Here is a 27,826-nt window from a genome sequence, read left to right on the forward strand (position 1 = left end):
CCCGCCCCTCCGGGAAGGGAGGGGGAGGTAACGGGGGAAGTAACGGAGCCGGTCCGCATGCTTCCAGTACATTTAATGGGTGAAACGCACCATCGGGGACAACGCGCGGAGGGGCTGGGACAGTCGAGCCGCTCCCCGGCGGGGGGCGCGGGAAGGGAAGAGGCCGGGGAAGGCCCCGGCAGGTGCGGGAAGAGCACCGAGTGCTTGAGACAGGGGCACCAGGCCTCGCTGCGCTCCCCCCGCCATCCCCCCTGCTCCGCCGTCGCACCAGAGCGAGCAGGGACCCGCTCGCCACTTTAGGCCACCGAATGTAAGGGTTGGGAAGTAGAGAGCACTGAACTAGAGGTAAAAATATCCCCTCCCCCCCAAAAAAGAAAAAGACAGTCCAGTCCATCCTTGTGCCTCACATGCCCAGGAGCAGCTCCAACTCATCCAGTATTGCTGAGCATTCCTTCATTTCTGCTTGGCAGGAGGAATGCTTCTCCAGGGACTGGCGGTGTCTCTCTTCCTCAGCCGACTTCCACTTGGCCATCGCTGCCTGTGTGGAGAAGTCAGGGTACAGGACGTTCAGCGATGTCAGGGTACACGACGTTTTACTAACACCAAAGTACTGAAGAGCAAAGGCAAGTTCTAAAGCAGCTCCAACTAAAGCACTTGAACTCTTCAGCGGGGTCTTATCTGCTAAACTATGATGAGTCTACCTTGACTGGGATGTCTTTTACCTTGGTTCCTTGAGGAAAATGGCAATTTGTCTGTGACCAAAATTTAGGAAGTCTTATAGAATAGCAATTGCATTAATTTGCTCCTTACAGAGAATTAGAGTGCTGTAATTTAAAGACTATTTCAATCAGCATATAGACAATATTATTGAAGCTGCTTGTGCTTGCACACTTCTTAGTTCCCAGAGACACTACCCGAGGTCACTAGTCTGCAACGGCCTCCAAGTTTCATCAAATCTCCTCAATCCCAGTGTAACAGCCGGACCGGTGGGTCAGTGCTCTGCCAGCAGCGCTTACAACCACCGGTGACTCGAAAATGCTCCAGAGAGGAGCTGGTCTAGGCAGAGACAGCTCCGTTCCCAGCACTGACATCTGTCTACTCTGGAACGGAGTCAGTCTAACTTGAAAGCTCTCCGGCCTCAGCATCGCCTCCACCTTGTTTCGATTGTACACAGTTCAGCTGGCACGGACCGAGAGGAGAATCAGCATTGCCCCACCACAGGCTTTCCTTTGAGCCCTCGATTCAGAAGGGCAGTAACATGTAGTTTTCCTTAAAGCACAGGTACCAACAGGCGAGTACTCCTGCGGGCTGTCGCTGTCCAGTTCATCTGGAGAACAGCGGCACTGGGAAGAGCAAAATAACCTTTGGAATCTCACTCGGCACCAGGTGCTCGTTACCTGGTTGAGTCGGAAACAAAGCCAGTCTTACCTGCAGCTCCTCTGTTTCTTTGGCAGCTGTTTGATTAAATAGCCTCAGATCTTCTGTGAGCTTCTCAGTTAACAGCTGAGGAGCCAAAAGGAAAAGGAGTTTAACAGAACGCAAATAACTGCAAGTCTCAGCAGCTGTTTCCACAGCATCAGCAGGAAAGGACAGTAGCACACAGACCTCTCAAAGCCCACTTAACTCCTATTGCTGTTTCAAATTTCTCTTACCCCTGTCTGCTTCTGGCATTCCTGTGTCTTTTCTTCCTCCTCCACAATGTTGCTGCCTGTAACTAATTGAGAGGTGTGTTAGTGAATCCCTAACATACTGATAACTTTGCTTGCAAGGACAAACAGCTTCTCAAAGTAACCTCCTAGAGCAAGAAAGACTAAATTATTTTCAAAGTTTATCCAGGACAGGGCCTGCTATAGGAAGCAGCTTTTACTCTTAAGCTAGGAAAAAAAGAAAATCCCCTGGAGTTACAGCAGTATTTCCTCAATGGGGAAGCAGAGTCTGAACACCTTGTGACCAGTCACAACAAGGGGGGGATAAAAAAGAAAAAAAAAGAAAAAAAAAAGTTCTGAAGAACAAGTACCAGAATGGCATGTGAAGCGCATAGTCCTTACCAGGATCGATGTTTCTGCTTTGAAAAATCACCATGCAAGTCTCCTGAAATTTCTTGAGCTTCTCAACTTCTTGTACCAGGCCTTCATTCTCCTTCTTTAACTCCTTTATGGTGCCCTGTCATTAACACGGGTTGTACGTGAATCAACTTTCCAAGGAGATTTTCTGCTCATTAGTCAGTGACACCGAGCACAACGCCAATGGCTTAACGAGTGCTCCAGCAGCACCAAGAATCAGATCTTGCCCTTCTGTCTCTACCACCACAGCAAAGTAGTCTGTCACAGCCCCTTACTCCTGCTTCTTGACAGGATTACTATGTTTATCACATCCACGTGTCATAGCAGTTACCAGGAAAAACTGATCCTAGAGATAAATTCCTTTTAGGCAACTGTAGCATATCTTTTGTTGTGCTCCCTCTCATATACGATTCCAGAGTTTGATGCATCGAAGAGCATACAAACATGGGGAAGAAAAGGGCATCTTAGAATCCTTAAGCCCCAGCATTATTCCCTACACAGTTCAGATATTACCAGGCACTGGGATAAGCTGATCAACCTCACGAGTTGAATGCAATTCTCCAAGAGAATCAATAAGCCTGTGGATTAGGGTGATCCAGCTGATAGTGTCAGAAGCTTTCTGAACATTTCGTAGGAGGTCTCAAAGGCTCTTAAAGAAATCAAGCTGTGAGATAAGAGGAATGATCACCTCACAGATTAGTAACTGGTTGAGAACTAGGAAATACAGTGAGCTTTTAGAGCTGAAGGTTGCCAGCAGGGCCCCTTGCACATGACAGAACTTGTGCTAAGGGTGTCCTCAAGTGATCTGTGAGAGGTAGTGAATAATGAGGTGCCAGTTCTGAACTTAAACTTGATTCAAAAGTCAAATCTGTTTGAAACAATCCACTGAACAGTCCCAGCTCTCTCAACGTTTCCTCCAGTTCCTTAATCATCTTAGTGTCCCTTTGCTGGACTCTCTCCAGTATGTCCATGTCTCTCTCGTACCAGAAGCCCAGAACTGAACACAATACTCCAGGTTTGGCCTCACCAGCACTGAGCAGAAGGGAAAAAACTTGCAGAAGAATACAAAGACACTAAAAGATTAGGCAACAATACGACACCGTCGCACAGGAAGAAACATAAGCTTGTGTCAACTGAGCTCTGCGTCAAATACTAAGAAGAAGAGGTCACTGTCCCTCAAACTTAGGGCACAGCAGTGACCAAAATCCAAGTAAAATGTTCTTTGTTACTAAAACAAGACCATACACATTCCCGAACCCCCAGCTTCAATACTGTGTGCACTGTCACACCACACTGCGTGACAGGAGAGACTGGGCAAGAGGGACAAGAAAATGGAACAACTGATCCACTGCATGTTGGGAGCTACAGAAGGAAAAGAATTAACAGACCTCAAACCATCAGTGGCAAGTGGTTATTTACAGTTTCTCTTGATGTAGCTAGGAAGCACCTGGCATTATCGAGGCCGTTACAATAAAATTTCATACAAGTGTATAGTTGTGAACTTGAAACACTCTCCCACGAGTTTAAAATGGAATCAGAGCTCTGATGACTATTTAACAGTGATCTGGATGCATTACCCATCCAAATACCTCTGCAGCTCTGCTCGTTTCCAGGTTCGTGCAGACATCATGGGTGTCGGAGGAAAAAACCCAGCCCACCCAAACGCCCCCGACTTCTGATGGAGACAGGAAAACAAGCAAGACAATCCTTTGATCTGACCTTGTAGGGATCAGAATATAAGAATTACTCATTTATTTATCTCCTCCCCCCTTCCTTACTTGTGCTTCTGTTAGTCTGGAGTGTAGCTGTTGTTTGGCTACTTCTAACAGCTGATCCTTGGTCTTCAGTTCTGCTTCTAGTTTGTATCTGGTGAGAGGTCTGTAAAGTCAAACATCAAAGATTTAGGGGCAAAATAATCACTATTACACAGCTTCTCTTTTACTTCTACAAACATGCCCTTTTTTGAAGCATTTGCTCTTGTTTCTGCCCAAGAGCTTTAATCAGCAAAGAAAGCTGTACGTGGGCGAGAGCTAATCACAGCCCTCCAAGAGGGAACATTACTGCATTGAGGGCAACTAATAGAGATTCGAAGAAACATACCCCCTTGTAGCTGTCTTCTTTGAAAGCGGTTCCACTTTCTTGGCAGATTTAGGCAACCTTAAAAGACGGGTAAAATACAATTACCAGGAGACACTGCATTCTTCCAGATTACAGAGTTTGTGAGTTTGACAAAATCTGCAAAATGCTGAGCCATCTTTAGGACAGACGCCAAGTAATAAATCCATCAATATTTTACTTTCATTTACCCTTGGTTTGTAGCTTTGAAGACACTGTCTGCTGGAACGTTTGAGCTAAAGTTAAAATTGGGATCTTTGTTGAACTCCAGATCCGCTGTTTTGCTGACGCATTGTTTCTTTGAAGGAAAAGCCATTTGCCTTTCTGAAAAAAAAAAAAAAAAAAAAAAAAAAAAAGAAAAGACAACAATGGAAACACTACAGTCTACAGGAGATCACCGCGATACACAGAACTACTGAATCTCTCACCTTCCACTTGAGGTAAATCACAATTATATCTAGCTAGAATGGAGACTTTAAGTTAGCGACAACTAAGGGCAGCTTCCAAACTCTACCCAGAACGAGCCACAGACAGCTCTGAGCGCAGACAGTGTTAAAAGATAGTTACTAGGCTAGCACTAATGAGAGAAAGTTTGAAAGTGATAATACAGGCATGATAATAAAGGAATAATGAAGCAGACAGCATGCCACAGGGCTCCAAGCAAATTTGTTCAGTACAAGAAGCAAAACAAACTCAGTGCACTTGAAACTCTCAGTTAAGAGAACTTCACCTTTCAATTCAGCTTTGCTCAATTCAGTGCGTTTAGGAGGCTGGGGGTTTTTTTCCCCTCCCAAGTCAAGTGTTTTCCAAATGCCATACCCATAAGCACACTGATACCAGAGTTACAAGGGGAGTTTCCACTGACACAGACCAGCTCCTCTTTTAACCCTGGGTGCCCCACACTCCTAAAGTGCCGTAACCAGTGTCAAGAGGCTTTTAGAAGCAAGAGCCCCTGCAGGACGGTATCTTCAACCTCAGCAGTCGTAGGCGATGCAGGCCCTTAGGCCCAGTGCTGGTGCTGTAATAAAGAATGGCTAACTGGCTCTTAGAAAACTGGCTTTTAGAAAGGAACTGCTGACCAGCCTTTAGAGATAGGGAGGGAGGCTGATTTGTACTAACCCTTATGCATGTATCCATTGCTGACTAACTAACACTTTAAAGATAAGAATGAAGCAGGATCCGCCAAGCGAAGGACACCCGGTGGAATCCTCCGATCAGACTGTGGGGCTCAAGGAACACAAAGGACTGAGCAGGAGAGAGAGGGAGGGCAGCGAGAAAGAGCTGGTCCTGCAAATTGGAAAAGGCCCAGGATGGTACAGGGCATGTGCCACAGGACAAGTTCAAAAGTTCAACCATGAGGAAGACTTGGACCTTCATCCCCAACGACCACCAAGGACCCCCAACAGGGGCGTTAACTTGGGCAGACTGAGGCGAGACTATGGAAGGAACTTATGTTAATGAAATAATTAGATTAACCCAACCTTTTTTTAGAAATGTAATGAATAAACATGAAAGCTGTAAATACAAAGCAAGAACCCTAACACTTGGGCACACACGTACGGAAGGAGCCATCCCCTGAGCTGCCCAGCGCCGCAATAAAGAATCCCTGCTGAATAACACTGGGTTGTTATTGAGTTTCTCGAATTCAGTGCATGTTTAGCAAAACAAAAAAAGAAGCCTTAAACAGAGACAAAGCAGCTCAATAACGCCTGTAAACACACTCCGCAACGGCCGCCACAGGCCAAGGCCCCAGGCCCCCCCCGCGCCCGCGCGTCGGCCCAACCCGCCCAGCAGCCCTCGGTGCCCCACGGCGGTGCGAGGCCGGACTCTCCCTCCCGCAAAGGGTACGCACCCGCGGGCGGGTCGGGGTGGCGCAGCGCGCTGTAGACGGGGATGCAGGACGCCTTCCCCTCCATCCCGCCGCCGCCCTTTGACTCAAACCCGCCGCCAAACGGTCGAGCGGCCCCCGCGCATGCGCACAAGCGCCCCCTCCGCCGGCGCGCAGGCGCGGTGCTGTGGCGGGCGGGGCGGCGCGGCCGTCCCTGGGTCACGCACCTTCCCTCAGGGGAGGCGCGGCGGGGATGGCGGGAGGGAGGTGGTTTCTCTCGCCGTCTGCCCTCACTCCTCCCTCGGGGGAGCTGGCTGCCGGCGGGGAGGGTCTCCGTTGCCTCGTCCAGTCGTTCGGGCACTCGAGGTCCAGAGCCCTCAAGAGCTCTGTGGCCTTCGGGGAGTCCCTCCCTGTGGTGCCCTCAGGGCGCCGGTGTTGGCGGTTGTGTTTGAGGGGGTTAAAATTGCCCTCCCGCGCTGTAAGGGGAAAGGACGCGTCTATATAGTGTTTCTCAGCTTTGTTGGGTGTTCTTGCAGTGTTTTCCAGCACAGTTTTCAAAATGGGTGAGAAGTCCCTCCCCAGTAGTACTGGAAGCAGCTCCCGTGTGGAGAGGATTTCCGTGGGGGCTCGCAGCCCGAGGGCAGCTCTGGGTGCCAAAGCCCCCACCCCAACACTCGTGTGAGGATTGCACTATGAAAGTGCAAAACTGAGATATGCTTTATATTTCAAGCATCGTTACTGACTTTAGAAGAGCACGTTCCTAATCGGCATCAGGCGGTTGTGGCCTGTCTCCCACCACAGAGCAGGGAAAGCTACTGGTGGGTGTCAGAAGGAGCAAATCTTTTTAAGCTGTATACTTCCCTTTTGCTGCTTATATTGGAAAATATATAGGCGCTTAAAAAACAACGAAAATGAACTACAGTGTTCTTGGTGAAAAATGAAGCATTACTCAGATTTAGGAAAGTTTGTCATAAGCATTTATTTTACGTCAACTCGTATAGAGAATGTTTTCTCTTTTTTCAACAGATAAAGGCAAAGAAGTGTTTGTTTTCCTGTTTGTATCTGGTAGAGAGAAAAAAAAAAAAAAAAAGTCAAGATTCACCAGACACACAAATTCTAAAAAGTTACATGTTTGTGGGGAATGCCTTGAGTGGAAACAAGCTATGAAGATGGCACACAAAGCACCCGAGTCACTGAGGGGATGGGGACACTTCTCTCAAAGGGGAAATCTCGCACTGAAAATCTTTGGCAGTGCCAGCATCTCTTCTGATTGAAACAAACTGAAATTGTTACTGAAAACGATTTGGCCTGGATTCTGCAGCCTCCTCCACGATCAGTAAGAGACTATCAACTCAAAAGTCTCGATGAGGTTTTTTTATAGTGTCTGAACTATTTTGATGAGACCTGTGAACCTGGACTTCACATAAAGCAGTTTCTGATTCAGCGGAAAATGAAGGACTTGCTTTTTCTATTAACTGAGGAGGAACCAGGAGAGAAGGGATGGAAAGAGTTAACAGGATTCAGGCAGCTCCTGCCCTGAGCCTTGAACAAGAGCAAAGGAAGAGAACAGGGAAGTAAACAGGTGCCGACCAACCCTTAGACACGAGAGGAACGCAAGCCTGCAGGACAGCAGCCGATGGGTCAGCGGCAGTGGCGGGTGGACAATGCCCGTACACCAATCACAGCTTACTTAGTGGCACCTGTGCTAGTAGAGAAAAGTATATAATGATGCTGTAGCAAACAACAAAGGTCTTCGGCTTATCCCCAATCGGAGTCCGTGCCCTTAATCCGCCACAATTAACAATACACTCTTCACTTGATACTTAGATTTTCAGTAGTTGCGGGTTTGGGGTTTGGATTTATTTTTTTTACATGACCACTCTTTCACTGTTGTTAAATATCTGGGGAGCTTCACCTCGTGATTTCTTTCCTATGTGACCTTGACAAGAAAACAAAATCTAATCACCTTGTAGGAAATGACAAAACAGGTTTACTTGATAAGTTTTGTGGTACAGCTGTGAATATGGCACCGGACACTGGAAGGTCAAAGGGACTGTCCTCCGTCAAGATTGATCTCACATCCTCTCACTAGCATCAGATTTGCTGGTTCTGTGAAAACACAGGTATTCGTACAGCTGAAATACTAAGAAATAGTCTCAGCTGTAGGAGAGGTGGGAGGAAAGAACTGGTATTTACAGTTCCAAGGAGATGTCAACCTCCCCTTTCCCTAGCAGTACAGTTTTGTTTTCTGGAAGGTTTCAACTGTTGTAACCAGAACTTTGTGCGCTAGAGCGTTTGATCCAAACATCAGGCATGTCTGGTTGGCTGTTTGGTAACACGACCGGACCTTCGCTCCCTAATCCAAATCTATTTTTCCACGAAGAGCTGTTCTGCTGCGATGCTGCCGGAGAGACATCAAAGACAGTCTCCCTCAGGTCCAGCCGCAGGGTATCTCTCTTCCCATTCAAGTAACCTCTCTCTGTTTGACTGTATGAATCAGACAGCTCTAAGACATCAGGACAAGAACTGGCTGATTCAGCAAGCTTTAAGCCTTGCTCAAAATCACTGATCGATGTCTCACTGGAGATGTTGAGCATGTCAAAAGAGCTGCCAAGAGAACAAAGGCATCTGTGAATTTTGTAGATGTCAGCAGCAGGGAGATGGCTGTTATCTGAGGTATAATCTGCCTGCTGCTGGGGAGTGTCACTAGAGCGCTGAGTTTTATTGAGCTGTCCTTCTTCTTTCATGCCAGCCGGCTGGATATGGTCCAGCCCAGACCCATCCCAAGCTTTTGGACTGTACTTCTGACATCGACAATCTCGGCAGAGTCTCTCCCTGTGAATTTCTGCTTCTGAGCTGCTGTGCTTGTACGGAGAGGAAGTTTGCAAGGCAGGACACTGGCACAGGCCAACCTGCTGGTCTCCAAGGGTCTCCTGCAGATTCTGTCTCTCTCTTTCAAGGGAGGGGTGCCTTCCTATTCTGGGGCATCTGTTGTCTTCAACTTGTGTGTCTTCAGAGAGTCGGTTGGACAGCTTGCTTGTGGAAGTGCTGTTGTCAAAACTGTCGCTGAGTTTTCTGGACAAGGGCTGGAGCTCGTATTGCTCGTTTGCAGTGTTGGACTCCTGGACCTTCCGCAACCGGTTTTGCTTCTCACTCCCCCCACAGGCAAAGCTTCCGTCCAGCCCAGAGTCATCAGGGTAGTCTTTCATGGTGTGGGCACAAGGCCAGAGGATCTGCCCACAGTTCTTCTCTGGGCCAAAGAAGCAGCACAGTGACTGGAAGAAGAAGCTGGCAAACCCACAGCTGATACACTTGATCATCATGATGAATATCCCCAACTTCCTATACGCCAGGACCGTCGCAGGCAACATAATGACCCCTGCCGAGAAAAGAGCAGAAGCTGCCATGGCCGTGGCACAGCTCATCTGCTTCAGGGAAAAGGCCACTCGGCTCAGGCGGTCAGAATGGGGGCACAGATGATAGGAGATGCAGTAGTTGACGGTAAAGTCAACAGAGAGACCTACTGCGGCTGAAATGAAGAGAGACTCCACTGCGTTGAGCTGCCACTCCAAGAGGACCAAAAGGCCAACGGTTACCAGGACAGTGCCCGCGATGGCGGTAACAGAGAAAATGCTAAGGAGGACATTCCAGGTAGTGAGCAGCAGCACCACGAAGGAAATGGCTATGGAGAGCCCCATGACCACCATCATTTCTGTGCTGAGACTGTGCTGGAGGTTGTATAGCTCTAGTTTACTGGTAAACCATCCATTCTGAAGCCCCACGGGGGCAGTTTTCATCTCCTCTGTTAGCCAGAGGTTGATTTCCTCGTAGAATTGTTTGGCTTGGCTGTAGTTGAAGCTATAGTGATAAACAGTTTGAAACTGCAGCACCAAGGCAGCGAGGTTTCCCTCCCCGTCAAACCTGAGGCCCAGATCGTATGCTTCTGCCCCTTCCCTGCCCTGTTCCAGGAGCATCATTTTGATGCAGTGTAGGAAGACTTCACTTCCATAAGGGAATGAGAACTGGTTACAGCAAAGGTTGAAACTGTGGTCTCGCTGGGAGCACTGGCGACTGTCCATCCACCTGAGGAACTCCTCCATGAAGCACACGGTAGATTTCTGCTCTGCATCAGGGTAATAGAAAGTTTTGTTCTTCACTTTTTGGCAGAATTCGAGGAGCCACTTCTGGGCATCAGGGTTCTGGATTGTGAAGGTGACATCTGTCACTAGGGTGCCGTTGCTTTTCGGGTTGAAATGGTCTCCATTATCCACGGGCAGAATGCCCCAGACTATCGTGACAGGCATACGCTGCCCTTCCCCATGCTCCAGCCTCTCAAACATGAACTGGTGGCAGTACTCGGAATCGTACCTCTCAAAGGGATGGCTCAGTCTAAACACCTGGACAGATGACGTCTCGAGAGTCGGGAGTTTGAGTTTTGGGTTGGAACAGGAAATGTAGGCACCACCTATCGCTAAGGCAGCAAACCAGCAGATCCAGATGTACCGAAACTTGATGACCCCACAAGGCAGAAGCTTTTCAAAAAGCAGCTTGGAGGTTTCAGACAGCGTGTTCTGGAGACCCCTGAGAATGTAATGGAGGGAGAGAGCGGCTCTCTTGTGGCCGCTATTGTTCCAATAGTCTTCTGGCTTGTAAATGCAGGTCGTTGCTATGTAGCGCTCATACAGCACAGCCGAAGAAGGAAGCCAGGTCATCATGAACACCAGATTCACCAGCACGGAGGTGCCCATGTAAATAGCAAAGCAGCGGATGGCTATTATATTGCTGATGTAGCTGGCATAGAAGGCAGCACCCGTTGTGAAGCAGGATGCCAGCATGAGATATGCAAAATGGTGCATGGTTTGACTCACCCACTGAGAAAGCCCAGCGGAAGGGTTCTGGCTCTTGCTGAGGTTCCAGAGGTCGAAGAAGACAAAGGTGTGGTTGGCACAAATGCTGCTGAGAATGACGACGGCTGTCAGGTTTACAAAGGGGAAGTAGGTGAATCTGAAGGCCACCTTGTACAAGAAGTAGGAGATCGTTAGAGAACTGACAACAGCAAGCAGGACCATCAAGGTAATAAAGACGGAGCGTAAATAAAAAGAAATGCTTAGAAAAATAGCTAATATTGCCAGGACTGGGTACTTAGTATCCAGTAAAAGATAGTGCTGGAATAGTTTCTGTTTAAGGCCCAGGTCCATTCCAGTGATAGATGTATAGTTATCAAACAGATCCCAGGATTCAAGATTGTCTAAGTAGATCCCCATCATAGATGCGCCTTTCCTTGTAGGCAAAAACAGCAGGCTGTATTTGAGAGATGGCACTTGGTACTCCATCGTCTGGGGACTAAGAAAGTCTCTGTCGACCAAGAAGTGAAGGAGCTGGTAGATGGCATTGAAGCGGGTACATTTTTCTGGGACTTGGGCACACTGAGAGTGTTTCTGCCTCACCGTCTCAGGACCTATGCAAGACGGTGTGAGGATACCTTTGTGGTAGTCTGGAGCACAGGCACGGAGGAGAGCCAGGGTATGGGAGATGTCTCCTTGGGTTATCTCCAAACACGAAGACCTGTTGTACAGGACAGCAATGTAGTTCCCCAGGGACCAGCTTGGGCAGCATTCGTTGGCTTCAGTCCGTTGGCAGAGATCTCTAAAGTGGATGTGTGAGCGTATCTGAAAAACAGATGAGGGAGCATCATGTCAGACCCTCTCTGCACGCTGCATCTTGCAGCCCCGTAGTGTTCCTTGCTTCTTGCAGTGGCCCTCCCCTCCAGGTGCACCCGCCATGGCTCACCATCCTCCCAACGACACACTGCAAACGCTAAAGCTATTGCACCATGCTGGCCTTCTGCTAAAATTAAACCCTGTCCATTATTTGTGTTTTATCACCTCTGAAGATTTGGATCCTATGGCAAACACAGCCAATCCAATTAAACTTCACGCTTGCAAAACTTGCTGTCACAGTCCCCAAGATGATAGCTCCATTTTGGTAATTAGGTCCTGCTGCCCAAAATTCTCGGCAGCTGCTGGTGGACACCTTTGGCTTCCGGACTGAGCTCTCGTTCGGTGCTTCTTTATTCTTGTTTAATGGCAGCTGCTACTTTGCAGCCGGACATGAGTGACAGGCAGCATCACCCGTATGTTGCTAAGTAGGTAAAATGCTTTGGAGTCCTCTAGGCTGAGACCTGTTCTGTAGCTTACGTTATTTTTGTCTGGCTTCCTTTCAGCTAGAGATTAAAGACTGTGGCAGTCAGAAAAGAGACAGCATGTGTGTATGTTCTTCCTGACATTACTAACCTTGTCTTGTTCAATTTGACACATGGACTGAATAGCTTGCAAGTTCCATAAGCTCCCAGCAGTTGTGGACATAAATACCAGCTGGGAATAGCTCTTTTCTGAAATCAAAAAGAAAAAAAAACATTTAAAAAAAGATTAGGAAGACAAATCAGCCAGGCTGTTTGGATTGGACTCTCTGTGCATAGAAAAAATAAGTAAATCTTGCTCGCTCGCTCGCTGTCTATACGACTGCTGTGGAGGACTCCCTGAAGGGAAGCAGGTCACACAGACAGTAGCTTGTAGTGAGCGGTAGCATCTGCCTTGTGTGATCTGACCTCTGCTCCTTGCCCATCTGGCAGCAGCAGGAGGGTGGCTTTAGGGCATTTTCAAAATACACTCTCCATGCTGCCAGTGTGCTTCTAGTGAGTATCGGCATCTGGTTCTGCATCCCTGTTACAAAGCGAGGGGCTCAGATTTGGCCAGAAGCTCCCAAGGACCTGAGGGTTTGGTGTCTGACTGGTTTCAGAGGTGGAGGAGTGGCAGGGAAGGAAGCAAACATATCTGCATGCAACATGTTCCTCTTCCTTCTACTTACTAGTGTCCATTCTGGGACAAATCTGGGGTGTCTTGGAGTTTTCCTGGGCTTTTCTCTCCAATTTTTACTGCCACTTACATTTTTCAAGAAGAAAAAAGAAACAGAGAGGGGGTGGGAACAGAGAGGGAGTGGGGCATACACCATTTTTTCAGAGTATTCACTTTTGATATGGGTCAATGACAAAAACATTAGTCCTTTCAGTGGTGCTTTCAAAGTGTATTTCAAAAGGGCAAAAAGAAGTATGGCAAAAAGTTAAGGAGAAACAACTCTTCTCCAGAATTTCCAAACAAGCATTTTCTAACCACTCAGTTACGAATTGTGGAAGATCACTCTGTGAAAGGTGGCATAGCTTTCACAGGGTGGTGTCGCACACACTGCTGGCTTAGAGCACTGTCAGGACATTTCCCTGTGTCCTAAGCCACTGACAACTCTGTATGCTGTTGAGATCTGGGTGTGTGATACTTACTGCCCCATCAAGGTTTCACTCACCTGGGGGACCACAGAAGAAGCCGTCTGCTCCGTAGATTTGTTCCACCATCCTCCGTGTCCTCGCTTCTTGCTCTCCCTGTGCAGCCTTCTGTCCTCTGCCAATGCCAACATCGTCATAGCTAGCGAGAGATCAGATTATCTGTGTAACTAGGGGTCAGCTGGCTGTGGGTTGCGCTCGCTGACACGGCTCTGGCGCCACACGTAACGCTGCTGCGGCAATACGAGCCGTCAGAGTCTTGCAAGAGCACTGTGTGGATGGGAGCTTTTCGATACTGGGTTGGCTGTGCCCCTTCGTAGGGACCTTGGTGAGAGTAGGTGAGAAACTGCCTCCCCTTGTGCAGATGTGCAGAGGCGCCCCTGCAGCCTCTTAAAGGTAAACCACAGCGAAGTGAACGCCTGAAGGGTTTAGAGCCTCATTCCCGGGCTCCAGATTAGGGAGCCCAAGTCCATTGCAGGCAAATGGACTTTAAACTCTCCAGTGCCTTGAGCGCTTTGAGGCGTAGCGTAGATGTTGTCATTCACAGCGATATCTTGGAGCATTGAATCTGTAACTTTACAGCCGATGCCTTCCTCAACCCCCCAAACCAAACTCAAATACCTTTTCTTCTCGGCATAGGGAGAGAGGGAAAAGGTCTTCTTGTAGCCGGTATGGCTCTCTACATTCCGCCACACAACGAGCTTTCTGCCGATGTCAGTATCCCGTGGCTCGAAACCCTGCAGCCAAGCAAAAGGGGGTTGTCATCGGCTTGCATTTTAGTTTAGCTTTGCTTTCCGTAATCCTTCTCCTAGACACAGAACCTGTATGAGATGGTTGCTGCATCATGGAGAGATACACAAATTGAATTTGCCCAGAGCTGACAGAAAAAAATACTTCTGCTTTCCTTTCCTTTTTGGGCAAGTTCTCTCTCCCTGATCTCATCAGACTTTTCTCCTCCTCTTCAAGTAAAATAGTCACTTACAGAAATGGGAGTAATTTTCCTCTTCCTGAACAAGCTCTAGTCTATTCTTACTTTCTCAGATTCTTCCATTGATGAGAGACAGGGATGACTTTAGGAAATTTGGGATCCCATAGAGAAAACAGGACCCTGTGCAGCAGTGCTCAGAACAGAGCTGTGAAGGTGTCGGTTAAGAGCAGCGGAGTACTGATAAACACGGTCATTTTTTCTAGTGGCTTTAATGTCCTTGATTTACTGTTCTGCCTCGCTGCCTCTGCCTGCAGGGAAGGAAGGGAGCAAAGGCTCGCTTTATATGGCAGAAAGAACATATGACTGGTTGGCCCGTGGATTTTCCTTATGTTCACATTGACATATCGTCTGTAGGCACTTACCATTAAGGGTTCTGAAAAGTCAGGCAAGTTTCCAACAAGCAGGCCAGCTACGGTGCAAACCGCAGTCGCCACTGAGCACAGCACCAGGACGGCGACGGGCCACTCCGCCATCATTTGAGAGTAACTGGAAAGAACAGGAGAGAAAATGCAGCTGTTACGGCGCTTCTGCTGCTAGCACGAAATCTGCTGTTCAAACAATGTCGTGGCAGAAAAAGGAAGTAAAAGAATTAGGGCTTTCTGGTTTGAGCATTTATTTATTGGAAAGCTTAGAGGCTCTAGTACAGCTATTAATGAACATACTATACCTCCAACTGGATGTTTGCAGGCAATTCTAATTAACTCGGGTAATTACATTTTGCCTCCCCACATTTTCCTGCTTTTTCAACCAGAAATAATAAAAACCAGACTCTTGTGTCCTAGGGCAGAATGAAGCTTTAAATATTTAACTTAAAAGATTCCATTTAAAAAAAAAAGCTTCCTCTTTTTTTTTTTTTTTTTTTTTTCCCCTATTGTGCAAGCTCAGCTAACAGTTTGGCTTGCAGATCTTCAACCTGTGGACCCTGAGAAGTCTTTGGGCTACTCTGAAGGGTTTCCTAAAGATAATTAACTCCAGCAAGTCCGCTGTCGTTTGTCTAAATTCAGTCACTCCATAGGGGCCTGCCTTAGTGTTGGGAGGTGTGTGGGCCTCCGCAGGGCAGAACACGGGTGGGAGCCACGCTCTGAGGTGTAGCCGCTGTTAGCGTTGCCAGCTGCGGTCGCGGAGCAGACAAGTGGCTTCTGCATCCGCAGGATGAGCGAATCTCACCTTGACCTCAGCCTCAAAACCAAACGCTGAACCTACAGCAAGAGCATCTGCAAGTGCAGCAGAGCAGGTTTCCCTCAGGGTTTGGAGCACACCGACAAGCCCACGGGCCAGGGCTATGTATCGGTGCGCTACGTAGCCCACGCATTTTTAGTGACATTTCTGTACAAACAAAACTCTTCCAGAGAAGCAGCTTACTCTGGCCAAAACTCTTGCCAGTTACTTCTGTTATTAAGAGCTGGTCTATAATTTTCCATCCAAGGTCTATTTTTCTTTGGGACAAACTGTGTCTCATATAGGATCATCCTGTCAAAGTGAATAGCCCACAATTTTTTACCAGTGCAGGTTCTACTGCCTCAAGATTTTTGTCTTCCTCAAAAATATCTGTTAAGAGAGAAGATATCGGATTGAGTTCCTGGTCTGGTTTGGCAGGTTCTAGGTACTTCTTCTATATTCTGATGTGTTTCTGAAATACAAGATAGTTGACAAGTATTGGAGCTTCATGAGGAAGTGAAATATTTATGAATGTCAGAGCGGCGGTGCCAGTGCGTATCAGCCTCCAGGTGTAACGTTCCTGCTTACCCACCCTTTTGCTTCTCTTGCCTCCAAGTTCACCGAGTCAAATATCGCAGCTGTTTGTCACCAGCAGAAATCATCACAAGCCCTTCAATCAGCTTTTCAGATGGCTTTGGGTCAGGCCTAGTATTTTTTCAGTTTAAGACTGCCTTATCAAGTTTGTTGTCATAGATGAAGGCTTCGCTATGAAAATGAACAAAAATTGCCCTTTATGCACTAGGGTACCTAATTTCTGGAGGCTCTTTTGGGTGATTCTGTCCAATTACCAACAAAAAAAGAGAAGAAAATCAAAAGAATCAGCTGCAGTATCTAATGATGGAACATACTTACCCAACCTCCCAGGAAAAATAGTTCACAAAAATCAGCTTTTAAACAGAAGTTGAAAGCAATTAAATTATTTTAATTTTGAGAAATATATTAAAAATCCTCTGTCTTTTGAAAAGGTGAACTTATTTCATGGATGGGCTATCCTCCTGATTGCTCATCTGCTGGGCCAAGCTGGATTGATCCTGTGTACACACACCCCCCCCCCACACACACACGCACACATACATACAGGGTTATTAGATATACAGAAAAAGCTACGGTGTGGACTGGAGCCAGGCACCCGCCCCAGGAACAGTATCAGGAGAGAGCTGCTGTTCATTAGCGCTGGTTAAACTGATCTCACAAGCAACTGGGGATTTTTCCAAGCGGAGGGGAAGCCCTGAGCGGGAGGTGCCGACATGGCCTCTGAGGCGGGGGGTGTCGCAGCAATAGCACTCTGCCTGTCCTGATGGCCGGGTAGGAGAGCAATGATAATGGGGGGGAAGGACAGGAAGCTTTTGATAGTAACCATACCTTTTTGGCATCCTGAAGGCTTTGTCGTGTCTGCAGACAGAAGAAAAAAAAAATAAAGATGCATTTATTTGTTGCTTTCCTGAGAAGCACAGTGCTGGGCTGTTAATGAGCAAGTTAACCCTTGCAGGGCTGTAAGGCATCAAGCTGAGCCATTGCTGCAAGAGCACCGGCACTACGTTAATTAGTTTAATGAATGACAGAGTCTTTTCCTCTCCCGTTGGCTTTTTAACCAAGCAGGATGGGCAGACATGTAGTCACTCCCATCTTTGCCCCTCTAAGAAAACCCCATAGAAATTAGTGGAAGTTAGTCATGTCATCCCATAGGAATTGCACTGCAGCTCTCATCCATGAATATCTATCTGGTTTAAGTGCTTTCCCACTGAATTTTTAAATTGTTTCTTGACAAAAGTATACCTTTTTATTAAATTTCATGAGCTGGGCTAGCAATGCCTATGGATAGTTTTTACTTCCTGCTTAGCTCAGCAAGGATTTTCCAAAAAGGGGAATTTGTTTCCTGGGCCCTTCCAAAGGCAGCATTTGCACAGTCTAGAGGAGCAGAAGGCCAGGGGAGCTGCTCAAAACATTTTGCTGGGGTTTCCTTCACAGAGGAGCATTTGTCATTCCTGCTTGTAGGGCTCTGCGGAACGAAATAAAGCCGCCTTCCCAGGGGATCCAAGGTTACATTTGTTAATGAATCCCTGAGGGCAAGCTTTCCACTGACAGCTCAACAAAACAGCTGCACCTCAGTGGGTCACCGTAGCTGAAGGACCTTTCATTCTGCTCTCAGTTTCCCTGAAATGCCCCCTTGAAATATGCCCCAGCCCGGCATGGCCTTGGGTTGCAATGCAACTTCCAGCGAACTGCTCCCAGCTGTGGCTCCTCCTCTCCTCTCAGCCATGCCAGGCTCAGCTCAGCCACTGCTCCCTCCTCCCTCACCATCCTCCTACGCTCTTGGCTTAAAGCGGGAGAAGGTCCTGCTGCACTCTGACATCTGCGTGGGGCAGGTGGCCCTGGGTCCCTGCTCCACCCCGGGCAGCCGACTGGTGACCCTGTGGCAGCGCATCCTTCCTGGCAGGTTGTGATGAAAAAGCAACAGAGGAGAGTTCCCCATGGAAGGGTCACTCTCAGTGGCACGTGTAATAAATTGTGTTTTCCTCATCACACTAATGCTCTGTAGATTTGGGAGAGAGAGAGGAGCAAAGAAAAATCCTCCCCAGGCCATTAGAGAGGTCTCTTTCTGGCAGCACACTGCCTATCCTGGGCTCATTCTTTCACAATAGCTTCTCAAGCAGATTTGCTGGGATTAAAAACCCCATCCTAGCATTATTATGTTATCACTTTTCTGTCTGCTAGTGCTGCACATTCTACCAGGGATTTGCAATCCAGCTGCGTCTCCTACTTAAATAACCTGTTACGGAGAATGTAGTTGACAATTTTGTGAATAGCCTAAGAGGTAAAAAGGATCCAGGCTCCACTCTTCTGACTGCCACTGCTCTACACCACAAACACAAGCAAATTAAATCCTCTGTTAATGGCTAGAAAATGAGACTGTAAAGGGCTTTTGTGCCTAACCCTGCACTGCTGGGCACAGGCAAGGAAGGAATCCTGTGCCGTCTTTTGTCGGACTTTGGTGGCTACTGCTGTGGTAGCACAGGGATCGTGGTCTTTAGTGCCAATAGTGGTCTCCAAAAGGCATGTTCAGAGAGGAAGGATGATGTTGGCTGGAGGGGCAGAGCTTGTAGCTCGGGCTGTTGGGGACGCCCATCCTGTCTGCATCCTTACAGCGCTGCCCAGAAACATCCACCACCCAAGTGAGTCACTGGGGCGCTCTGCACACACGTGGAGTTTGCCCGGTTCTGTCATGGACAATACAGAACGTGCACCCTCGTTTCTGCCCAACCTAGAAAACCAAATAATCTTCCCCACTTTTGTATTTCTTGCTGCTCGGCCATAGCCAGTGCTTACCCTCTGCTGCCTCTCCCTTCCAGCACAGGCAGCAGCTTCGGTGGGGGCAGAAAAATAAATTAATTCTGTTCTTGTCACTGAGAAACTCTGCCAAGATAAAGGATTAGCCAGCTGGACGTCTTGCAGCACAAAAGGAGAAAATACAACGATCCCAGAAGACGGGCGTAATCACAGCTGCGTGATCTAGGAGCAACTCAGAGGCCTTGGCTTTATCCACCGAGTCACCTTGAGAAGCCAGTCCTGGCCCTCCCTGCCGTGGGAACGGCAGCTCTCTGTGCAGCCGCCACAGAGATGGAGACAGCAGGCTGGATCCCTCCGTGCATTTTGGGGCAGCCGCTGCCCCAAGCTGAAGAGCAAACCCGTGTTTTGGGCGTCCCCGCTCAGACCCTTCTCAGCCCACCACAAAGTCGTAGAGATGCTTTGCGAAGGCCCCTGGGCCGCTCTCCATGTGCCTCTTACCTGACCGTTACAATGTGATGCTGCACCGGCCGTCGCTGCCCGGGGGACCACTGTTTCCAGGGGGTTTCCGAGGCTTCATGGTGGGAAGCTGGCGCGGGATCACCGCTGGAAAGGTGGGAACACAACATGGGCCTCTCGCCATGCCCAGGGAGCGGGGGCAGGCCGTAGGTGCCTCGGGGCTCCTGCTGGTTGCAGGGGTAATACAGGTGATGCTGCTGCGAGTCCTGGGAGCTTGATGGCACCTGGCCGTTGGACTGGGTGGAGACTGGCCCAAGCGTGTGGCTGGAGGAGGGCAGGTGGTCTCCCCCCAGCCTGGGCGATGCAGGAACAGGGCAGTGATGGACCGGGCAGATTCTTTCCCAGGATGTGCCACTGTAGCTGGGCTCGGTGTTCCCGATCTCTGGCATGGCAAGACAGGTCTGGCAAGGTCCTGCATTTTGTTTTTCTCTGTGAGAGAAAACAAATGGGTGGTAAAACAGCCAAGCAATAGAAAGGCTACGCAGGGGAATCGCATCCTGCCAACTGGAGACTCTCACAGGCCTCCCACATCACACAAGATGTAAAACCTCGCCCGCTATTTGCTGTACCAAGAGCCAGTGTCGGGGCTGAGCTGGTTTATGCTTTTTATAAAGACATCCATGGCTCCCTCAGAGATTCCAGCTGATGGAGCGTCCATCACATCTTCGTGCGCATCGCTCCAAAGTTTTGAAAAATTGCGTAACATCCCCTTAAACAATTCCCAAAGATATTTCACTGTGGAGGGGGCAGAACACGCTGGCTGGTGATAATGGAAGGGGCCTAACTTGGGACCCTAGAGTGACTACAGAGATCTGGGGGAACAGAAACCAAAGGAGGCTGCAAGTGAAGAAGACACTCAATTATCTGCACCTCTTGGGAAGATGAATTTGTTTGATTGCTCTGCAGGAGGACTGGCTCTGCTCTACATCGGGAGAGTAGGAGAGTGAGTCATCCCTGGCACCAAAACCACTGAGCAGTGAACCTGATGGCTGTGGCGGTGTAAAAGGGGCTTCAGCCTCCAGCCTGGCACATGCCCTAACGGCTCCCATGTCCTGCAGACTCTCCACTGGGCTCTTCAGGAACATTTTAGACATACACCTCCCAAGGATGACAGCAACAGATCTTACTGGTCTTGGTATGTAGGAAGGGGACGGACTAGGATCTCTCAACATTTTTTAAAGCCTGACTTCCCTCTGACTGCTCAATTTACTGGGACAAAACATTTGCAGAATTCAGTTCCCAAGTAATGAGGTCTCTGCAGGATATGCTTTCTTCTCTCCAAGGAATTAAAAAGATTATTTTATTCCTTCAGTTCTCGATTTATGGAACCTGAGAGATTTTGCTAGCTTGGAGAAAGTTTGAATAACACATCGAGGGACTGGTTAGTCTGTATGACACCAAAAACCCCTTCACACACAATAGGCTGAGGTCACACTGACCCCAAAAGTGTCTCAGGAAATGTTTCACGAGATGCGGCTGGTCAAGGTGGCGCAGTCTCAGCAGCACTGCAATCTGGAGCTCAGAAAGAGAGCACGGTGTGGAAACACCAGCAGTCTCTGGTCCTTGTTCAGAGCACGTGCCATGGAGTCTACAGCTGACTTCTGTGTCTTGCCCTAGTGTCTGGCATCGAGGATGAAGTACGACGAATGATTCAGGCCAGCTAGAATCACAAAGTGTCCCAAGTCATCAAAGAATTATGAGTGAGATGAACTTTAGCCTGAGGCACCTGATGTGATGTGGGAAAAAAATGAAGGCAAAATGTTTGAGAAGGAAGTATTTTTGAACATTTGAAGAGTCCCTCTCATTTTTTTTTCAGACAGCCATGGAGAAAGACAGAATTTTAACAATTACAAGTCTCTGGAATTGCACCCAAATTTAAAGGCATGATAATATCAGTGACAAAAGGGCTTTGAAGAATACTATTAGCTCAGTATTGCTTGAAAATTCATATTTTTCCAGAAAGAAGGACATATTTCCCTTAACAGCTTGTGCTGTGCACTTCCAACATCAATTGAGTTTATCAACACACTGAGAAACTGCATTTCGTGATTATACAAAATGGGCTTACTTCACTAAAGTCCTTACAACACAGTCATGTTTGTGGTAGCAGTTATACCAGTGTCTAATGTGGAGCCTCATGGCACAGACATGCCGCTCAGCTTTCCTGGCACAGCTTACCAGTCCAGGGACTAGTAACAAAGAAATCTCAGCCTACGAGTGGCTGAAAGAAGTCAAAGTTTGCACTGAAGCAGGTGTCAGAAAACCAGCAGTCAGATGTGTGCACACCTCATTGGGGAGATATTGGCAGGTTGCTCCCAGCAGTTCCAGCTCTTGCTTGCCTCTGCTCTACAGCCCAAAGTATTAGTAAGACTTGAGCTAGTCCAGTGTAGCAAGAGGGAGCGCTGTGGCCAAAGCAAGAGCTCCTGAACAGATTGTGACAATGATATCCCATTCACCCACAAAATTTGTCAAAAGAGATAATATCCACCGTGCTGCATGGAGTCCTTGCTGTCCTGTCACAGAAGAATCCGTGAATCCGACAGATGGATTAGTGGCAGGATTACCCAGACTTTCAAGTGCATGATTTGTGGTATAGCTCTATATAAGAGTAGTTTACAACGGAAGACTGCAAATTTGTCATTGGTGTATGTGGATGCAATACATGAGATTATAAATCAAATGCCAGCAAAGCTGTTTGTGAGATGTAATCTGAAGTCTTGTCCGGAGCTGTTACAGCCTCACCAGCGTCATCGCTGCACTGGGCGGGACTCGGGTTCAGCTGTACTGCTGGGGCAGGTGCGCTGCGGACGGGTGGAAGGAAGATTACGGTCTGTGGTAGTCGAGAGATAAACCGACATCTCCAGTTAGTCCTTGCCCAGCTCTGCTCGTGACAGAACCAACCTGCCAGGGAGATGCTAACCACCGCATCCCCTCGGCTCTGGGGGCTGCAGGGGCAGAGGTGGTTTGGGAGAGCTGACCTGGGGAGTCCCTTGGCCCAGTCTCTTGAGCTTAAAGTGTGACTGATCTCCCTCTGTCCGCGGGCGCTCAGTGACTGAGGTGCAGGCGCGTCTTATTTGGGGCCTGTAGTTTTGTACTAATAGTCCTGGCTCAGGGAATTTTCATCAGAGAGCTGGGACTGTGGTAGTGTTATGCTTTGGCAAGGTCTAGACCTTTTCTCACTCCCTTTTTGATGCCTCTAAGTTACTATTTTCCCTCTATCTTAATCCTGTCATTCTTCCTAATTTTTGTGCACTTTCAATCGGTGCTGTTTTCCTGCGATGCACAGCAAGTCACAGAGACACTGCTGCACTGACAAGTTATGCTTTTGGTATTCCCACACCTGGACAGTATCTGTGGGGTTTGGTTTTTTTTCAAAGGAAAACCAGAATTCTTTTTCATTTAAACTGCCAGATCTGCACAGCAGATTGGGACCAGAGGCTTTTCGTACCGGCATTAGTCTGATGGCTGCACTGCCACGTCTGCCTCATCTGGTGGTGAATATGTAACGCTGGACAGAAGAATAAGTCTTTCACAAAAAACACTTTGAAGGTGGTTAGGGAGATGCAGGAGACATGCAATGAAAAATTCCTCCTCCGAAAACCCCTCAGCTACAAAACCTCCTGGTGGGGAAAGCAGATGACAAACTCTTGGATATCGCAGATTGCCTCCAGGTTTTATGCACATACATTAATAGATATGATTCTAATATTTCACGTGAAAGCCCATTCTTCTTGTTTACCATCTTTGCTGCAAAATCCTGTCCAGTGCTGTTCTACCCTCGCATGTTGTCTCTTAACTCCATCCCCTGCCTGTTCAGTGACTTCATATTTTAGAATAACTTTGGCCAGTTCAAATCTTTCACTTGTGACACTTCTTCATTATCTCCTTTTCAGACTGAACAATTATGGTTCTGTCACTCACCCTCTGGATATGAGTCGCCATATGCTCGTCTCTCTCCAACTCCATGGCAATGTGACCTCGGTTATCCAAAATCTCCAGGGAAACCTGGAGCTCACAGATAATGATTGCTTTGGATAATCACTGCTGGCAGTTTTGCAGAATTCGAGGCTTCACTTGCTACACTCCCAATTAGCCATGGTGCTGGCGGGCTTAACGTTTGATAAGCTGAGGTCTGCACCAGAGACAGAGGCTGGTCCTGCTTTGCCTGCAGCCATGTCACTTACTTTTCTGGGCCCACAGGACCCTGAACTGTGCTAGAAAAATGGTTGGGAGGGAGTTTCTGATACCTGTTTGCTGTCAGGCAGGAGGAGAGGTGGGCAGAGCATCGCATGGGACTCTGCTCGCCACGCTGACACTACAAAGACTAACCTCAGGGGAAGAGAAACATTTCTTTTTCACGTTCATTCCCAGTCTGGGCCGTGTCAGGTATCTGACATCTTTGGGGCTGAGTGGGCAGAAATGGTGTCTCAGCCACAGGAAAGCCTACAGAGGCAACCCGACAGCCTCCATTTTCTTCTCCAAGTTCAGCTGGATGCAGCCAAAGAGGGGCTGGGAAAAGAGAGAATGAAGAGGTTTAGGGCAAGGGATAGACTGGAGCTAACTGCTCCTGTTACCCACGGTGATGAGTTGCATTTCTCACGCTATTTGCTTCCCCATCTCTTCCCTTGAGATGTCTAGACAGTGTAATAATCCAATTTATGAAACTGCCGGAGTCACTCAGAGTGCAGCAGTGCTTTTCTGAGACAAGTACCAGGGCATCGGCAGCCTACCTCCTGTGGGGGAACCAGCAGAAGGACAGAAGCTTCTTCCCATGAGAAAACAGGCAAGATAAGGTCAAGATTTCTAAGGAGACAGCTTTCTGCCATTCCACCTCGGCTGGGATGCGGAGCAGTGGTAGGCACTGCAGACTCTGTGGCAGGAGCCAAGGGCTGAGTGCTGCGAGTCCACCCCCCAGGCGTGGGCTATCTCGCTCTCCCCAGAGACCAGCGTCCTGCCATGAAGCTCAGGCACTGCCCCGCAGAAGGCGGCAGCAGGACATGGCTTTAGCTGCCCACCTCCCCGCCCGCCTGAGCACCAACGCCCCAGCAAGAGGGTCTGCTGGAAGCACGCCGTGCTGGCTGCCTGCCCCCGGCTCCTTCCCCCTCGGGACGGCTTCGCTCTGCCCGCACACGGAGCTGCGGGCGGGTGGAGGAGGGTTTGCAGGGCAGGGAAATGACAGCGAACGGCCACCTGCCCTTTCCTCAGCCGCTCCCTTTCTTTGGCACGGCTCTGGTCTCGCTTCCCTCTGAGCCACGCAGCAGGAGAATGCATGTGCCGTGGAGCAAAATGGGCCAAAAATACTCAGTGTTTCGAAGGAATGGCCTCTTTATTGCTCTGCTAACTCCACCCTCATCCCCAAGAGCATTTCTATAAGCACTTCTTTTTTTTTAATAGAAAGATTGTCTCACCCTTCGCCTACTAAGGAGAGGATCAGGAAAGCAGCACTTTGCATATGAAAGGTGGGAAACACCTACCGAGTGAATGGAGCTGTCTGATGCCCGAGTCAAACTACAACTTCTGGTGACAGAAGAATCTCAAGGGGGAATAAAAACAAGTGAGAGAAAGGGCAGGAGTCTGAATCGTGGCTGCAGCCGGAACCCTTTTTCCCCAGGAACCTTTGCCTAATTAGACAGTAAGCACTGCAAAATTTCATTCATAAAAAAAGAAGCTAGTTTTATTTTCTTTCACTTTTTTTCTTACTCGAGCAAGGTTTTGCTTGCAGATCAGCTGTACAAGTTTTCCCAAGTGACAAAACATATGAATTCTTTCTGAATTAAAACCATGTGCTATAGGTCAGCTTCCGTCCAAAGTAACGTCTTTTTCTTTGAGAGCTGTAAATGACTTTTCAAGAATGGGTTTTTATAATGGAATTTAAGCAGAGATTTTCTCTTTGAACACAGCCCCAGCAAAACAGCCGTGGAGCTCTCGAGAAAAAAGAGCTTCTTTGCTCGTGTTTTCTGCGGAGATGAGTGCCCTTTTCCAGGGATGAGGGAAAGGTTCATTGCATTTCACTTGCACCTCGTTACCCAGCTCTAGCTGGCAGGGAGAGCCAGGCCCCTCCTTCATCTCCTCCTCAGGCTGGGTCAAACCCTCGTGCACTGAAAAATTTCTGTGCGGTTGCTATTTGTTTTGCTTTTTCGGTCTAGCAGCAGGAGAGTGCGTATCCCTGAAAAGACTTACAATCTTTTTGTTAATGAGACTCCAGAGTATGTTAAATCATCATGAAAAATTAATGAGATTGCAAAACTCTGCTTCCCACGTAGTCTGCCAAGAAAAGTTTCATTTTATAATCCTTTCCATTGACTCGCCTGAAGAGCCGTACCTTCACCCCAGGCAGCTCCTGCTGCTCGCGTGCAGGGGTGTGTGACGGGACACAGCCAGCACAGAGGGCTCAGGATCCCCGCCCAGTCCTCAGTGCCAGCAGGTCTGGCTGCAGTTTGCTCTGTCTGCACTGGCAGAGTAAAATATGTGGTAAAATCATAGAATCATTGAATTGTTTGGGTTGGGAGGGACCTTTAAAGGTCACTGTGTTTGCTAAGCCTTGCTTTGAAGAAAACAGAAATGAAATTAAATAAGGGAAAGGAAAAGAAAACGACCCCTTGCTATCCCAGCCTGAAAGAGGCCAGAAAGCAGGTGGCGTTTTCAAGTGCCTGCGTTTTTCTGATGATGAATTGAGCATTGATGCTGAAGAGCGTTGGCTGGGAGCAGAGGACGGGGGCTACAGAGCTGACCCTTTAGCGGCTCTAGGGAGAGCTTTGCATAAAGAAGCATTTATGTATACGCATGCTCAGGAGCGAGCGAGCAATCTTCTTGTGCTTTCTTGACATAAATTTTAGTTCCTGAATGAGCAGCATGAGTGAAATTCAAACTACCCCTGTTTCAGATGGCTTAACTCACCTCTGTAACTGAACCCATCCAGGCTGCAGCATTCCTTTCAAAGGACCTGTTTGAGTGAGCAGGGATTGCTCAGGCCAGCAAAGTGAACTGGGCTTCAGCGGTAGCTCTGATCCATCGAATGCCCAAGAGTTAAAACAGTGCTGGGTTGTGTAACAGTCACTCGGCCAGCACCGAGACCCAAAAGTGCACCAGCCAGAAGGCTGAGGTCTTCAGAGCTGTCTGAAGAGCAGTGACTGCCCCGCTGGCTCCCCCAGGCAGGTGGGGATGTCTCAGCATGAATATCCTGTACCAGACAGAAGTAAAACTCTTGGGCTTTCAGAAGGAATTTGTGTGCTGTTGACCTCGAGGTGTGCTCTGGTCAAACAGAATCTGAAGAGCTCGGAAGATCTGTTCCTTCTGGTCTAACAAATGGCAATGTGCTTGCAAATTTGGGGATGGCTCCTTGCCCATGAGCACGGGCTTGTTGACGTTTCCAGAAAATGACAATGATTGTGGCTGCCAACCTGGTTTAAGACACCAGGTAAGGGAGCATATGGCGCAGGGAGGAGAAGATGAGGGCTGCAGGGTTCTGTAGAAGTGTGAAACCCGTGTTTGGGGTGAAAACCGTGCTTGCCCGTAGCCTAGCGCAACGAGGACTCTGAAACACGCTGAGCTTCACCAACAATAGCTCACCCTCTGCTGCAGAAGGGAGAGCTTCACCGTGCTGCAGGAGAAAAACCTGCCAGGGAGGCGAAGCCAGGCAGTCGCCCCCCGCCACGGTGGGCTCCGCGGGGCGTGCCCGGCCCCGGGTGAGAGCAACCAGGGCACCGGCCGGGCATCCCGGATCTCCCGGGCGGCCCCAGAGCCGAGGGGCGGGCAGTTCGGTGGGCAGCGAGGGGCTTCGCCTGCTCGCTCGGTGGGAGGACGGGACGCACCTCAGCGGGGACCAGGGGGCCGTGCCCAGCTCCGCACCCCCAGCCCCGGGAAACCCCCGCTGGCACCGGCCACCCTCCGCACCCCCACCGCCGGGGGTGGCGGCAGGGCGGGAGCTCCCACCCCCGCGGGGCACCGGCTCCGCAGCGCCGTCTGCCCCCGCCGCACCGGCCACAACGGCGCTGCCTCCCGCCAGGGCAGCGAAGCCCCCGCACCCCCCGCCACCGGCCCCGGCGTCCCGTCGCCCCGCGCCGGCACCCGCGCTCTTACCGGGGCGAGGCGGTGCCGCGGCCGCGGCGGGTCCCCTCGGGCCGCTGCTCCCGGGGCGGCGGGGCCGGCGCGGCCTCCATGGCCGGCGGCGGCGGGGCGCTGTCCGCAGCCCGCGGTGCTGAACGCTCTCGGCCCGGCGGCGGCGGCGGCAGCGCCCCGGCGCGGCTCCGCGCAGCGCTTGCGCGGCCGCGGAGGCGGAGGCGGGCCCGGCGCGGGCGGCCAATAGCCGCGGGGCGGGTGCGGGGGCGATGCCGGCGGCCCCGGGGAGAGCGGCGGGGGCGGGGGCGGGGGGGGGGGGGTGAGCACCGGGGCCCGGCCGCCCGCCTCCTCCCTCCACCCCCGGGGCCGGCCCGGCTCTGGGGCTGGGGGCGCTGGGAGCGGGGCAGGAGCGCGGGGGG

General features: G+C 49.5%; 2 protein-coding genes across 2 annotated transcripts; both read right to left on the minus strand.

Annotated features, from left to right (window-relative positions):
- Positions 1-403: 403 nt before the first annotated feature.
- On the minus strand, positions 404-6,094 carry KNSTRN (kinetochore localized astrin (SPAG5) binding protein). Its single transcript, XM_086472334.1, has 8 exons — positions 6,031-6,094; positions 4,370-4,502; positions 4,164-4,220; positions 3,842-3,941; positions 2,049-2,163; positions 1,653-1,714; positions 1,429-1,503; positions 404-538 (listed from the first exon to the last, which is right to left on the minus strand). The coding sequence occupies exons 1-8, from the start codon at positions 6,092-6,094 to the stop codon at positions 404-406; spliced, it is 741 nt and encodes a 246-aa protein (XP_086328460.1).
- A 2,170-nt stretch (positions 6,095-8,264) lies between these two features.
- On the minus strand, positions 8,265-27,517 carry DISP2 (dispatched RND transporter family member 2). The gene is made up of 8 exons (XM_086472302.1): positions 27,429-27,517; positions 19,332-19,778; positions 16,908-16,937; positions 14,690-14,813; positions 13,961-14,076; positions 13,363-13,481; positions 12,300-12,397; positions 8,265-11,675 (listed from the first exon to the last, which is right to left on the minus strand). The coding sequence occupies exons 1-8, from the start codon at positions 27,506-27,508 to the stop codon at positions 8,265-8,267; spliced, it is 4,425 nt and encodes a 1,474-aa protein (XP_086328428.1). The 5' UTR covers positions 27,509-27,517.
- Between the last annotated feature and the right edge of the window lie 309 nt (positions 27,518-27,826).

This window comes from Leptosomus discolor, chromosome 12 (assembly GCF_034619465.1).
Source record: "Leptosomus discolor isolate bLepDis1 chromosome 12, bLepDis1.hap2, whole genome shotgun sequence".
Classification (NCBI taxonomy): domain Eukaryota; kingdom Metazoa; phylum Chordata; class Aves; order Leptosomiformes; family Leptosomidae; genus Leptosomus; species Leptosomus discolor.